The sequence below is a fragment of the Corvus hawaiiensis genome, chromosome 2 (assembly GCF_020740725.1).
Source record: "Corvus hawaiiensis isolate bCorHaw1 chromosome 2, bCorHaw1.pri.cur, whole genome shotgun sequence".
Taxonomy (NCBI): Eukaryota; Metazoa; Chordata; class Aves; order Passeriformes; family Corvidae; genus Corvus; species Corvus hawaiiensis.
Genome location: NC_063214.1, coordinates 96,133,486 through 96,147,697, shown reverse-complemented (window position 1 = coordinate 96,147,697; position 14,212 = coordinate 96,133,486). Strand labels below are relative to the sequence as shown.

At 43.6% G+C, this 14,212-nt stretch overlaps 1 protein-coding gene across 2 annotated transcripts; it reads left to right on the top strand.

The window, feature by feature from the left end:
- The first annotated feature begins 396 nt into the window (after window positions 1-396).
- CHAMP1 (chromosome alignment maintaining phosphoprotein 1) lies at window positions 397-11,843 on the top strand. Of its 2 annotated transcripts, none has more exons than XM_048327156.1 (2): window positions 397-447; window positions 8,168-11,843. In XM_048327156.1, exon 2 carries the CDS (start codon window positions 8,228-8,230, stop codon window positions 11,063-11,065), a length of 2,838 nt encoding a protein of 945 aa, XP_048183113.1. In that variant the 5' UTR covers window positions 397-447; window positions 8,168-8,227; the 3' UTR covers window positions 11,066-11,843. The 2 variants fall into 2 exon arrangements, with proteins under 2 accessions (XP_048183113.1, XP_048183119.1); XM_048327162.1 differs by lacking the exon at window positions 397-447 and adding an exon at window positions 797-967.
- Window positions 11,844-14,212: the final 2,369 nt, after the last annotated feature.

The window sequence follows — 14,212 nt, the reverse complement described above, 5'->3', positions numbered from 1 at the left end:
CAAAGGGTGATTGGTTATTGGAATGGGCTGCCCAGGGAGGTGGTGGAGTCACTGTCCCTAGAGGTGTTTAAGGAAAGACTGGACATGACACCGAGGGCCATGGTCTTGTTGATATGGTGGTGTTCAGTCATAGTCGAGGATCTCAGAGGTCTTTTGCAGCCTAGTTTGCGACTTTGCGGCTCCGTGTTTCTGGGATTCTGGAATTCTCTCCGCACTGGACAAACCCTCTGTGGGTTCCCAGACAAGGCCGGGCCCCCCCCTGTGCGGCAGCGCCCCCTGCCGGCGGGCGCGGAGGGCGCCGCGGTTCGGCCCCGCCCCCGTCCCCGCCGCCGCGGCCGCGGCACGTGACCCGGCCCCGCCTCCCGCCGCCGCCGCCGCCGCCATTGGCGGGGGGAGCCCGGCCCGGCCCCCCCGGCCCCGCGCCCGCCGTCCCGGAGGTGCCGAACGGTGAGTGCGGGCGCCGCGTCCCGCTTGCCCCCCGCTCCCGCCGGCCGGGCCCGGCGCGCTTCCCTCCCTCCCCCTGGGCATCGGGCCTGGGCCTTCCCCTTGTCCAGCCCCCGCCGCGCGGGGGGCGGCGGCGGCTGCCGGTGCCGGCGCGGGGGGAACAAAACCGACGGGGCCGCGCACGGGAGGGAAGAGGGAGAGGGGAGGCGACGAGGGAGAGCGCCCGGAGGGGCGGGATGAATGGGCGGGCGGCGTGGCCCCCGGCCCGGGGGTGCGGCCCCGGGAGGGCCGGGCAGCGGCGAACCGGCGGCCCCGCGAAAGCCGAACCCGCAGGCACCCCCTCCCCGCAGGAAAGTTAAAGTGATGCCGGCGGAGCGAGGAGCAGGAGGAGCACGCCGCCGGTCTGCTGTCCTGGGATAGCGAGTTCGGCACGGGACGTGTCCCCGCCGGGACCGGGCCCTTCCCCCGGTGACAGAAATAGCTGCCGGGAGCGGCTGCGTCGCACGTGGGAGCAGAGAAGCAGGTGCAGAACCACGGCTCACAACAGTTCTGGAGAGCGTGTCCTGTGAGGAGCGGCTGAGGGAGCTAGGGTTGTTTAACCTGGAGAACAGGAGGCTCAGGGGGGACCTTGTGACTCTCCACAACCACCTGAAAGGGGATTGTAGCTGAGTGGGGGTCGGCCTCTTCTCCCAGTTAACAAGTGACAGGACGAGAGGACATAATCTTAAATTGCACCAAGGGACGTTTAAATTGGACATTAGGAAGAATTTCTTCACTGTGGAGGTGATTAGACATTGGAATGGACTGCCCAGGATGGTGTTGGAGTCACTGTCCCTAGAGGTGTTTAAGGAAAGACTGGACGTGGCACTGAGTGCCATGGTCTATTTGACAAGGTGGTGTTCAGTCACAGGTTGGAGTCGATGATCTCAGAGGTCTTTTCCAACCTCAATGATTCTATGAATTTTTTGCAAGTGAGGAACATAGAAACTTTGGATTTCTTATTTCTCTTCCATAATCTTCCCTTGGACCCCATATTCTTTCAGAGTAGTGTAAATGGAATTCTTAGCCTGTTATCACCAAGTTTCACAACCTTAATTCACAGTTCTTGACTAGATTGTAATGCTCTAGTGAGTCTTGCGGCACTTCGTTAGCTCAGGTACAGCACTGCAGTAGTAACGTTTTTGAGACCATTTTTGGAAGCCAGCTAAGTGGAATTGTGAACTTGGAGTTAGAAAGCTGTGTCAGAAGTACATGGAATTAATTTTTTCCGTCTTGAATCAGTCAAAGGTACATTGATTTTACTCTGCAATGTAGACTGTTGTTAGATCTTGTATTGAGAACTAATGTTGTATAGACTTGTAATTCTCTTAACAAAGATTGAAATATTGCAAAATTGCTGCAGTTCTGGATGCTTTGTGTTTCTTAAGTCATGTGCATCAGGTATTGTCGCTTTGTAGATCTCCTGTGACTTGAACCTTCCCTGGAAATGTGGAACTTCATAATACAGCATTTCCTACCTGGATCTGGTGCCTCCCATGTTCTCAGCATATCTTAGTGTTTCAGTGGCTGGTTGGGTCCGAGTGTTTGTGCCTTGTGTAGTTGTGTAATTTTAAAGACCTGGTTCAGCAATTGTTGCTGATGGAACTTAGACTGGCTGGTAGCTGGGAGTTCAGATATGAGGTTGTGGTCAGGTACCTGTGGACACTTCTGGGCTAGCAGAAGCATAGTGCTGCCTGTCTTGTTCGTGGTGCCTTGGAAGTGATGCCCTGACCTGCCTTCTGCATTGCGAAGTGTCTGCTCTGCCCCACTGTGGGATGTTTGTGTGCAGCTTCCTCTGGGAGCTAAACTTCTCTTTGTCAGTCACAACACAGGGATGTAGCTTCAAGAGAAGCATCATGCTGCCATCAGACTGCCATTTACTTTTTGGCACTGCAAGAACATGTAACTTTTCCTTTTGCTTAAACACAGCAATAGTCTGGATCTGTTCCTGCTAGCAGAGGCAATGATCCTGCTGCATCTAGCTTACCCAGCTTTCTTGTGCTGGGAACAAACCCAGCTTTCTTGTGCTGGAAACGTTGACCCTCTTCACTGACAGAGGTTATGACTGAACTGTTTGCCTGCAAGAAACTTCCAAGGCTGATGAGAATAAACAGTAATCCTTCCTGTGCAGGGAATCCTATGTGTGGTTGTAGGGCATTACAGAAAATCACAGGGCTTTCTTCTGGAGCACTTTCCCAGCTGTGTTGGTGTCACTGAAGTATGTTGTGTGTCCTCTATCTGTTTGTGTCTCACCAGGATTGATTATCGAGAGGAAAATAGTTAGAGATTCTTCTGCCACTGACGGTCTGATTTTGAACAATGATATGGCCGACTACTTGTTGCTGTGCTCTGAATTCTTCATGTAATGTTAAAATTACATAAATTTTCTGTGCTCACAGACAGATCTTTAGCTTTGAGCCCTTTGTTGCTTCCCTCGGACAGTCACAGCTTATCTTCTGTAGAGGAAAAATGCAAGTATATATTAAATGTTGCAAAGCTAAGTGTAGAATGTGTTTATTAAAAATTACCAGTAATGATTGGAAGACTTGTAGCTATGAAATTGGAATGGAGTTGAGAAGTGGAGACATTTTGGTTTCTGCCAGTCATGTTGTGCCATCCCCTTCATGGATTCCTTCTTATATGTAGGTATCTCTTCTGCATTTTTCCACTCTTCTTCCACTGAGAGGTTTTTGAGAGGCTGTAGAAAGTATGGCTTAATTTTTAGTGGGATCCTCATGGAAGATGGGATGTGGAATCCGGGAACTGTCTCTGACATGCCTGGAAAGACATCAGGAGGTCTCTCCTCTCTTGTGCATTAGCTTAGGATGCTCCTATTGCTCAGTTTAACATGAGCTCAACAGAGATTTGTGATGCTGTTTGACTCCACTTTGTGGCTGCCTTGCAATACACATAACCAACTTTTGGTTGAATTTGTGGTTGTCTCGCTGCCTCTTACTTCCTGGATACTTCTTCTTTCTGCCAAATCATGACTTTAGTCTCTTGGGTGCTGAGAACCAAGCAAGAAAAGCAGTGGTGGTTGTTCATCTCTCAGTTAGATACATTCCCTCGTTACCAATCCTTTCCCCATGCTGTTTTTCTGTTCTTCCTGTGGTAGAGGAGATTATGGCCAGAACTGCAATGTGGGGGACAGGAACTGGTGTAAGGATCTTCAGCATCTCTGTGGAGAGAGGAGAGAGCTGGTGGTAGGAACCTCTATATGTAGGTTCTAAACATGTGTGAAAGAAGAGGGGTTGGGAGAGGTGGCTGATAGAGCAGCAGTAGGGACTGGTGGTCCCACTGCTGAGATTTGTGTCTCTTCAGGCAGCTTTTAACCTAAGTGATGGACATTGATCTGTGTCACTTCAAGGCAGCTAAGACCTGAGTTGGTGCTGATGCTGTTACTGTGCTTGATACCTGAGGATACAGCGAGCTTTTAGACAGAAGCACTTACCTGTTCAGGTAGATTTCAGTGGGAAATGTCATGTCTTAGGAAGACTCTGAATGAGTCTTGGCTGCCTTAAGTTAAAATTTCGTATTGCAAGCTCCAGAATCTTAGTTGAATCACAGTACCTTGTCTTGAAGGCAGGATGTGGACGCAGGACAAGCATAAATGCTGGGCTTCAGGCTTCTGCTTCGGTTGTAATGTGTTCTCAGAACAGATAATTAGTTCGATTTGGCTGCATCTGTATTTGTTTTCTCAGTGTTGCAGCCATGGAAAGTGAGATAAGTAGGAGGGAATGCAGAAAGAGCAATTAAGGAATGTGTTGTGCTTTGTAGTGTTACAGTGGTATGCAGCACAGCCTCAGTTATAGCCACTGCTGCACTGCACATCCTATTAACTGGGAGTTTGAATAGGGGCAATGCTCAAGTGTCCTTTTTACAAAACAGTTATGGCCAGGCAGAGTGTTCAACCAAACAAAGTGGCCTGGGGCCTGCACAGCAGTTATTTGTACTTGCAGAGGTGGCAGGTCCTTTGTTCTCCTAGGAGTATTCAAGAAGCCTTGAGAGATACTCTAGTGGCCATCTCCCCTCTGCTTTGTTTCATGGAGAAGCTGTTGCTCATGACAATTTGATCTTCACCCTGAAATTCATACTTTTCGTTAAAGAGCTTCAGAGGAATAGAATGATACTGGGATTTAGTACTTGATCCAGTTCTCTGCAGTGCACATGGAGCACCCTGACAGATTTATCACAGCAGTTCTTTTCCTGACCCTTTTCATGGGATTGAGCTGGAGCAGCACAGAGCTAGTTCCCTTTAATGTCTGTAATAATGCATTTACACAGAGGGAGCATGGTCCGTCTCTCTTAGTGTTGCCAAAAAGATGCTGCTGAGCACAGATTACATCACAGTTCATGCAGGACCCATCACAGTTCATGCAGGGCCGAGGCTGTGGAGACCTGGTTACTGGGCATATGGATTTTAGGCTGGCTGGGTCTGCTGGTGTGGGACTCTATAAGAAACAGTGATGTTGTTGCTTGCACTTTCACCCAACTAGGCAAGGCAGGATCCAGTGCAGAACAAGTTTTGATGTGGGAGATGATGGCAAAGAACAGTGTGATGCAGGTTTATCTGTGTGATAAACCTGAGTGTATAGGAGGGCAGCAACCAGAGCCATGTAGAGACAGTGGTATTGGAGCTCAATATGAGAAGGAATCTGGAGGGCTTGACAGGAAAATCTTTCAAACTAGCTGTTTAGATCTGTGTTAAGTGAACCAGCAACATCTCAGAGTTTATTCCTTCAGAAATGTCTCAACAAATTTAAATTGACAACATGACTGTTTTAAGTTTGTTACTGATCTCACAGTAGCTATTTTAAAACTAGGTTTACTATTCCATGGACTCAAGGTGCTGCACTAACAAAGAGTTGTCTTGCCTCAATTAAGTAGAGATTTCAGCAGAAGAGGCAGTTGCTTCAGTGACTGCCAGATACAGTGGGTTGAGTTACAAAACTAAAAATGGTGAGTGAAGGCAATGTGAGAGAAAGTACCCTCAGCTCTTCAATGTTATTTCTTATGCTAAAGGCTTGAATATCCAGACTTTTGGATGTCTGGACTGTGCCTGTAACTTCTTTGGTTCCAAAATAATCTCATGGTCAACAAAGCTTAGCAGCAACTTGGACAATTTGTGGAAGGGAGGCACTGACTTTTTCTAACTGTTGTATTTGGAGAGAAAGTGGAAATTTTCATCATAAAGTAAGGTAGAACTGAATAAAAGAAGAGGATGGGAGGTGGGGTGAAGTGTAGTTCAGTGAATAACAAAAAACTGCAGCAAAGGCAACAGGGACATGCCAAGGGCAGGGAAATTCTGAAGAGGGTAGAAAAGGTTGTCTGGTAAACTTTGTTATAAACTGTGATAAATTCAAATTGGAAAAGCCTTTTTTGGTTTTCTAGTGAAAAGAATATGGATAATTCAGGATTACAACCAATTTTGGAATTGACAAATTCCCTTTCAAGTCTAAAAGTGTGATTACTTGCAGTATGTCTTTATTGTCCTAATTATGTTCTGCTGTGATATGACAAAAAACAACAAAGCCTTTTTATTTAGCTCATATCAGCAATTCAGAAATTTTTGCTTTCAAATTGAAATCTTCCCTTCCTCCCATTGTCCCGAGTCCTGCAAACAAAACATGCACTGTAATTCATAAAGATTTGAAGGTCTTTTGGAGTATTAAGACATGATGTACTATGGGTTTTTACAATTGGCAAGTTATTTGCTGTTGCAAATACAGACTGCTAAGCACTGCTGCCATCTTTCTGTTTTATTTTCATCTTTTACATGCATTAAACAATGGTTGTGTTGGGAAGTGTTTTGTGGTCAAAACTGAATGTGGTGTGGACTACAATTTGGGGTGTCTTTTGTATGGATGCCAGCAGTGGTGGGAAACTGCAGCTTATACCCCAAAGGTCCTTCCACTTCAGTGTTTGTAGAGCAGAGAGTAATTACTTCTCATTTGTAGCTAGACTGTGGTTGGATGCTTTTCATTTGCCTCATGGTTGTAAAGCAGGATCCTTCTTAAAGCTCCACCCGTGGTCCCACCACGCTTCCCAACTGGAAATCTACCTGTTCCTGTGACTTAATGTGAAGTGTGTATGCACAGTGCACGCAAAGGAGTTGTTCCATAAGCAGCTGAGCTAGTGAAACTCTATTAAGGATTTGTGCCCTCTTGCTCCTCAGCCAATCCTTCTTTCCTGGTTTTTTGTTGTATCCATCTCATCCTTTAGCAGCACTGCTAATTTGCTTTCATTCTGTCTCTGCCCCAAACCCAAAGCAGCTCACTGCTGTAGTATTTTTAATTCCTTCCCCTTTTCCTTAATTACAAGCTGAATCAGACACTGCTTGCTCTGAAAGTTTCAAGCCTATTTGTGTAGAGGCTAAACAGAAGCAGGCACTGCTAAGTGACATATTCTGCCTCAGTGGAGGCATTGCTTGCATTCTCTGGTTCCTGATTTTCATGAAAGGTGTAGAAATGCAAAGTAAGGCTGGATTGCTTTGTCCGGTTTGATTGGCATTGACTGTAGGGCAATGTGTTTGTGTAAGCCTCATTTCCATAAGAAACCAGGGTAAAAATGCTTTAGGAATAAATTAAGAAAACTTGCTTTGAATGCATATTTTTAGACTTGTTAGTCTAATATATATTTAGACAGGTAAATTAATGTTAAAATGAAACAACAATTTTGAGTGTTTTGAAGCAGTGTGTTTTACAAGACCCCCAAAATTAGGTTGATACCTTAGCCTGATTAATCATGTAACAACTGTTTTAATTTCAACCTACAAAAAAAAAAGTGTGTGCATTTCACTTGAATGTCCTTTTTACCTTCCACTTTTATGACAATATAACTTGCAGAATATGACTAGACTTGGTTTTCTGCTCATTGTAGTAGCTAATCTGGGTAAATTCTGTTGGTAATAGTGGAATCCGGCCAAATAATTTAAAACTATTTGCATTTTGAGGGATTTTTGTTCAGTTTTTGGAGTACTTTTTTGTTTGTTTTTCTTAAATAGTATTTTTATTGTTATTGGGGCAGCACATGAAATAATGGAACAGGAAAAGTCCTTTTCATAATAGATAAAGCTTTTATGATCAGCATATTTTTTTTCCATGTAATTAGTGAAAGGATGTCAGTATTTGACAGATGAAAATAGGGCCTAGGTTTTAGGCTGCTGTTTTCTTGGTTTTTTTTTTTGGTCTTTGTCAAAAACTGCTGATTTGTTTTGAAATTGAATGATGGAGATGCATTTTTGACATGGCTTTATCTCAGTGGCAGTGTTTCAAAGTACTTTTTGTTTTCAGTTTACGTGTATAATGTCAATAAAAGCACATCAAATATGGGAAGAGAAGACAATGGAGAAAGCAAGTCACATTTATCAAATGAAATTCAAACTTTGCTCTTCATCACCTGGGTTCTTTTTGTATCATTTGCTTCCAGTTTTTTTACATAGGTAGGAAGGCCTATTGTTAAATATAAACTTTGTTTTTTCAAGTTTTACTGATATAAAATGACTTTCAGAAGTTGGAGACACCTATGTTTGGATTTCTCTATGAAGGAGTTAGTACCTGTGCAAAAGTTACTCTTTCTAAAAAGGGGGCGGTGGGTGGGGAAAAGCCCATGCGGTTATTTAGGAATGACAGAGTTGAAATTCACATGGACAGATAACTATACAGATCTTTTTCCTTTATTGCAGGAACTGAAAATTAATCTTTAAAAGGTGCAGTGCTGTGAAACTGTTACTGCCCGTAGAAAAATGGACATGTTGCAGATACTACGTAAAACCACAGAGCGCTTGGAGTGTGACTACTGCAGCTTCAGAGGAACTGACTATGAAAACATACAAATTCATATGGGTACTGTTCACCCAGAGTATTGTGATGAAATGGATGCTGCTGGTTTGGGTAAACTTATATTTTATCAAAAAAGTGCAAAACTGTTTCACTGCCATAAATGTTTCTTTACCAGCAAGATGTATTGCAACGTATATTACCACATCAAAGCACAGCATGCAGCACCTGAGAAGTGGAATGAAGAGCGGAAAGAGCAACAGGTTGAAGGAGATTCAGATTCATCCAAAAAAAGTGTCACGTTGGAGCCACAGAAACCTACCCTTTCCCCTGAGTCACGCAAACCTGACCTTTCTCCTGAACTCCCCAAATCTGAACCTGTTGTTTCCCCCAAGCTTCAGAAATCTTCTGTGTCTCCAGAGCCCCAGAAGTCTGCTCAGGTGACTTCCTCAGAGCCAGAGAAGTCAGTCCAGACTGTGTCCCCAGATCCAGAAAAGTCAGCCCAGGCCATGTCTCCCGATCCAGAGAAGTTAGCCTCAGCTGTGTCCCCTGACCCACAGAAGCCATCTCCTGCCGTGTCCCCTGACCCACAGAAGCCATCTCCTGCCGTGTCCCCTGACCCACAGAAGCCGTCTCCTGCTGTGTCCCCCGACCCACAGAAGCCAGCCCCAGCCGTGTCTCCAGAGCCCCGGCGGCACTCCCCAGCAACGTCTCCAGAGCCCCGGCGGCATTCCCCTGCCGTATCACCAGAGCCCCGGCGCCATTCTCCCGCTGTGTCTCCAGAGCCCCGCAGATACTCCCCAGCTGTGTCACCAGAGCCAAAGAAACCTGCTCCGGCAGTATCCCCCGAACCACGGAGGTATGCCCCAGCTGGGTCTCCTGAGCCACGAAGGCATCCCTCTCAAATGCGCAGGCCCGCTTCTGCTTCTTCTCCTGAAACCCGGCGGCCTGCTTCTGCAGTTTCGCCAGAGTCGTGGAGACCTGCTCCAACTGTTTCCCCTGAGCCCTGGAGGTCTTCACCTCACGAGGTGCAGAAGTCTTCTGCAGTTTCTCCCTGGGCTTCAAAGCCTGCCATGTCGGTGTCTGTAGAATCCCGGAGGTCTGCCCCTGAGTCCCGAAGGCCTGGTTCAGTTGTGTTGCCAGAACCTAGGAGGCTTGTTTCTGATTCGTGTAAGTCTACGTCCTTTTCTGAATCCCAGAAGTCTACTCTTGTTTCTTCTGAGCCCTGGAAACCTATCTCATCTGTTTACCCTGAAGGCTGGAAACCTGTTCTGTCCCCTGACACATGGAAACATTCTCCCCCTGTTTCTCCTGAGCTTCGAAAGTCTAGTCACACTGTTTCCTCTGACTCTTGGAAGCCTTCTTTCTTTCCTGAGGTCCGTAAGCCTGGTGTTTCAGTATCTCCTGAATCTTGGAAACTCTCTGAGTCACGGAAATCTATGTATTTTTCTGAAACTCAGAAATCCACCTCTGCTGCTTCATCTGAGATTCAGAAACGGGCTCATTTCCCAGAACCTCGGAAAAGAGTGTTGTTCCCAGAGACTCGTAAATCTAATCCTACTGCTTCTACTGATGTCCAGAAACGTGCTGTCTTTTCTGAGCCCCAGAATCAGATGTCTACTTCTGCTGTTTCTACTGAAGGTCAAAAACAAGCCCTGTGTTCTGAAGCCCAGAAATCCGCTCTTGTTTCTTCTGAAGTCCAGAAGCATGCCCTATTTTCTGAAGCCCAAAAACTCACTTCCATTTCCTCTGAAGTTCAGGAGTCTGCTGCCTTTCTAGAGTCTCAGAAATCCACATCTCCTGAAGTTCAGAAACATGGCCTCTTTACTGAGTCTCAGAAACCTACTCCTGTTTCTCCTGAGACACTCAAGCAAGCTGTTTTCACAGACTGCCAGAAATCTGCTGTTTCCCCTGATGTTCAAAAGCATGCTGTATTTTCTGAGATGCAGAAGCCTGCTGCTACTCTATCCTCTGATGTCCAGAGACATGCTGAAACTACTTTACCTTCTGAAATCCAGAAGAACATCCTGTTTTCCGAGCCTCACAAGTCTGCATCGGGCTTTTTCTCTGAGCCCCAAACACCCAGTGAGTCTGGTGAGAGTGACTTTCTCTCTCACAATTTAGATGATCAGAAACCACTGGATGATTTATTCTCACAGGATGAACAATCAATATTAGCCAAAGAATCACCTGAACACATGTTATATTCATGCCCAAAAAAGAAGCCCAAGAAGGATAACCAGGAGAACTCAGATTCTGAACTAAATAGCAGTGAGTGTGGAAAAACAGAGGTGGACTCAATGGAGATAAAGGAGCAAGAATCCAACAGTGACCAAGAGCAGTATGATATGGAGTCATCTGATTACAGCAAAGAGAGCAAAATGGATGCAACTACTCCCACGCAGCCACAGTGTGTGCTTCAGTTTACTGAAGAGAAAGAGGCTTTCATCTCTGAGGAAGAAATAGCAAAATACATGAAGCGTGGCAAGGGAAAGTATTACTGCAAAATTTGTTGCTGTCGTGCAATGAAGAAAGGTGCTGTCTTGCACCATTTAGTTAACAAGCATAATGTTCAAAGCCCATACAAATGTAAAATATGTGGCAAAGCTTTTCTCTTGGAGTCTCTTCTTAAAAATCATGTTGCTGCTCATGGTCAAAGTTTGTTGAAGTGTCCCCGTTGTAATTTTGAATCAAATTTTCCCCGAGGCTTTAAGAAACATTTAACCCATTGCCAAAGCCGTCATAGTGATGATACACCTAAAAAACACTTAGACAGCCTTGAACCACTTGAAGAACAAATTTAATGGTTTTTTTTCTTGTGCTAGAGAAGCTGAATTTACAAAGTGTTCAAAAGTGTTACTGTATGTTAACCGAGTAGTTTAGCTGATCTGACAAGTCAGAAGATGCATGGTTTATTGTACTATGTTTAACTTGTCTTATAGCTGTATTACTGAAAAGATTTACTTTTGAAAGTAATTTTAAATGCGTGTTCATGTCTTTGTATTACCCATCAGTAGAGTCATATTTTATTTTTCAGATGTACTATGTTTTTGAAACCAAAATGGATACAAATTAGTTTTGTAAAGATTTGTAAAACATATAGGCAATTAAGGACTGGAGTGGCAAGCAATCCATATTTTCCTGTGAAGACAACTTCTTTTTTCACATTTGTTAAATGTTGTATTTTTAAAAATGTTTTTATCAAGTTCTCAAATCAAAATTCTCACTAAATTGAATGTGAATGAGCCAGAATATGAGAAACTACCAATATTCCTGGAACAATTCTGCCCTGAGGTTGTAATTGAGTGTATAGACATTTGCTGGAAATTTATTGCACTCAGTTCTCTGACTTGTCTCAGATTTAGAAGCATCAAGGTACTTATTTTGTGATTCTGTATTTTGGCCATGTTTTAATCATGTACTAATATACATTAAATTGATAGATTAACGTCAGACTATGTATAGCTCAACACTTTCTCTTGATGATTCAGATGTTTGTAATGTCAAGACAACCCCTGAATTTCCTGTATTTGGTGAAATGTTATGCTTTAATGTTTTAACAATAAAAAGAACCCAACCTGGTGTTGGCCATATTTTTTTGTTGTTGTTCACATCAAGAATGGAACTTTTCATGTTCAACATAATGTCTTTTAAGTGTCTTTGGCAACAAGAGATACAAAATTACCCAGGAGGTCTGCTTTGAATGCTTCAACATCCCAATCATCAGCCTCAGTCATCACTAAGGAAGGTTAGTCTAAATTTCCTGTCTCTTTAAGAAAAGTATATGATGTAAATGTCAGATGTAAATGAAGGAAAACAGGAATTTATGCACTGTTATTTAGGATGCTGGCCTTTGTGTGATTTGAGTATTATATGTTAAAAACACGCAAGTACTTTATAATTCAGAAGGAATATAGATTTTAAGTGGAGGCAGGCCAAGGAAGGAGAAATTCCTCTCCAGCTGAATTATGCCTAGACAAGCTGTTTTAAATATGGGCTTAGGATATGAAGATGTTAGTGTTTAATAATAATAAAGTCTCCAAGTAAGCTCCAACCAAAGAGCTTCAGATTGGTTGGATTGAAGCCTGTACTTTTATCTCTCCTGTCTTCCAAGAGGATTTCTGGAAGGAAGGGCAAAGGTGTTTAAAGCTCTACACTCAGGTGACTTCTCAGTGCTGTTTATTAAGTGAAGGAGTTAACTTCCTACCATGTCTATATGAATAATTCAAATGCATTCTGTGACTTACTATGTATGTCCTATGGCTGCAGTTCGGTGTACGAAGAGTGGAGTTAACTAAAAGCCAGTAAAAGTGACTCATTCAGGACAGCACAGAATCATACAGTCATTCTTTACTTCCCAAGGGTTAGAAAATACTATTTCTTGCAATGGCAAATAATATGTATTAATGGAAGTCAGCATAGTGGAATAATGTCCCGACTTTGCAGCATGTCTTCAATATATACTTGGGTATAATACTCACAATATTCAACTTTCAGATTATCTAATTTTTAAAGGCTGTTACATTAATAGATCATACATATGATTGAGAAAATGCTTCTGTATGAGCTTCTGGCAGTTCCTTTTGTAAGATCCTTATCCTTGGAGAGGAATTTCTTCTGTGTACTCTTGGAAGGACACTGGTTTCAGGCCATTTTGTGAAGAATGCTTGAGGGAAAGTACAAAATGGAAACAATAGAGGAACACCAGAGGATATGTTATAGAGGGATGTTAGCTGTGGCCGTATGTGCAATAGAAACTTACCTTCATCTTTTTATGGCAAAAAGTGGTTAGCTGTATGGAATGCCCAGTCATGTTTTTAAAGTACATTTTCGCCAGCATTCATTCAATCAAACTAAAAGTAGTCTTCTTAGAGAACTTGAAGGTGTTTTTCAGAAAAGGCCATTTTTGTCACAGGTTACAACTTCATTTCATTTGATATTTGGGGAGATATTCTTGCAAGAATTACCGGTTTCAGTAATTTTTGTTTTCAGCGTAGCTAAGAGTATCTAAGTAGCTGCCTTGGTATATCAGTATGTTACTTACCTCTAGATCAGAGAAATCGTGTGGATTGTAACCATTAGAATATAAACACCTATAATGTTAATGGTACTGATTGGTCTTACATTAATGAGTAAATTAATTGAAAAAAACCCTGAAGACCATTTGGGATTCAGTGTTTATTAAAATAAGAATTGTGTGCTTCACAATTGTCAGAATAGAAAGATTTTGTAAAAGAAGTATTAAATGCTAGTTCATTTAGTAGAAGCCAAGTCAAATGAATTCTTGCTAATTTGTATTGTCTGACATACTTGGTATTTCTTCTGAGCTGTACAATCAAAAGAGCAGGTCTTTCCTTCTTTCCTTCTTCTTTCCTTCTTCTTTCCTTCCTGCCTTCCTTTCTTCCCCAAGAAATGTTACCATCTCCACTTCAGAAAGAACTGATCATGTCATTTCATGATCAGCTCAGGGCAGTATTAGCTGCAGCCTTTCTCTGGCTGGTCCTGTCCTCTCCCTTCCCTGGCAGTATGTTCTGACCATTTTTCCTCTGCCCACTTGTTTTTCATAAAGCCTTGGGGTGACACAAATCAGGTTACAGATTCTGCTGGGAACTTGCTGGTTTTTCCTTGTGTTGTGGAGTTAGTCTATCACTCTGAGTTGCCTTGCAGCTGCAAGTGCTGATGCAATGGAAATACGTCTGAGGGGGACACTTCTGAAGGTAGGGGGCCAAGGGCAAAAGGGACAGTGAGTTCAGATGGGCTTATGGTAACTCTGAAACTGCATCCTCAAACACAAATGTGCTGGTTAAGTTGCTCATCTATGATGTCCTGACAACTCAGTTGCATTATTTCCTCAGATCTGCCTCTTACCTGTCAGTTGTCTGCTGCTTTCACTGCTTCTTTTCACTGCCTCTCTACCTTTTTGTCTGTCTTACTGAATGCTCAGGCAAGAC

Excerpts from the sequence above, each read along its gene's own strand:
- CHAMP1 (XM_048327156.1), top strand. The coding sequence starts at position 8,228 with ATGGACATGTTGCAGATACTACGTAAAACCACAGAGCGCTTGGAGTGT.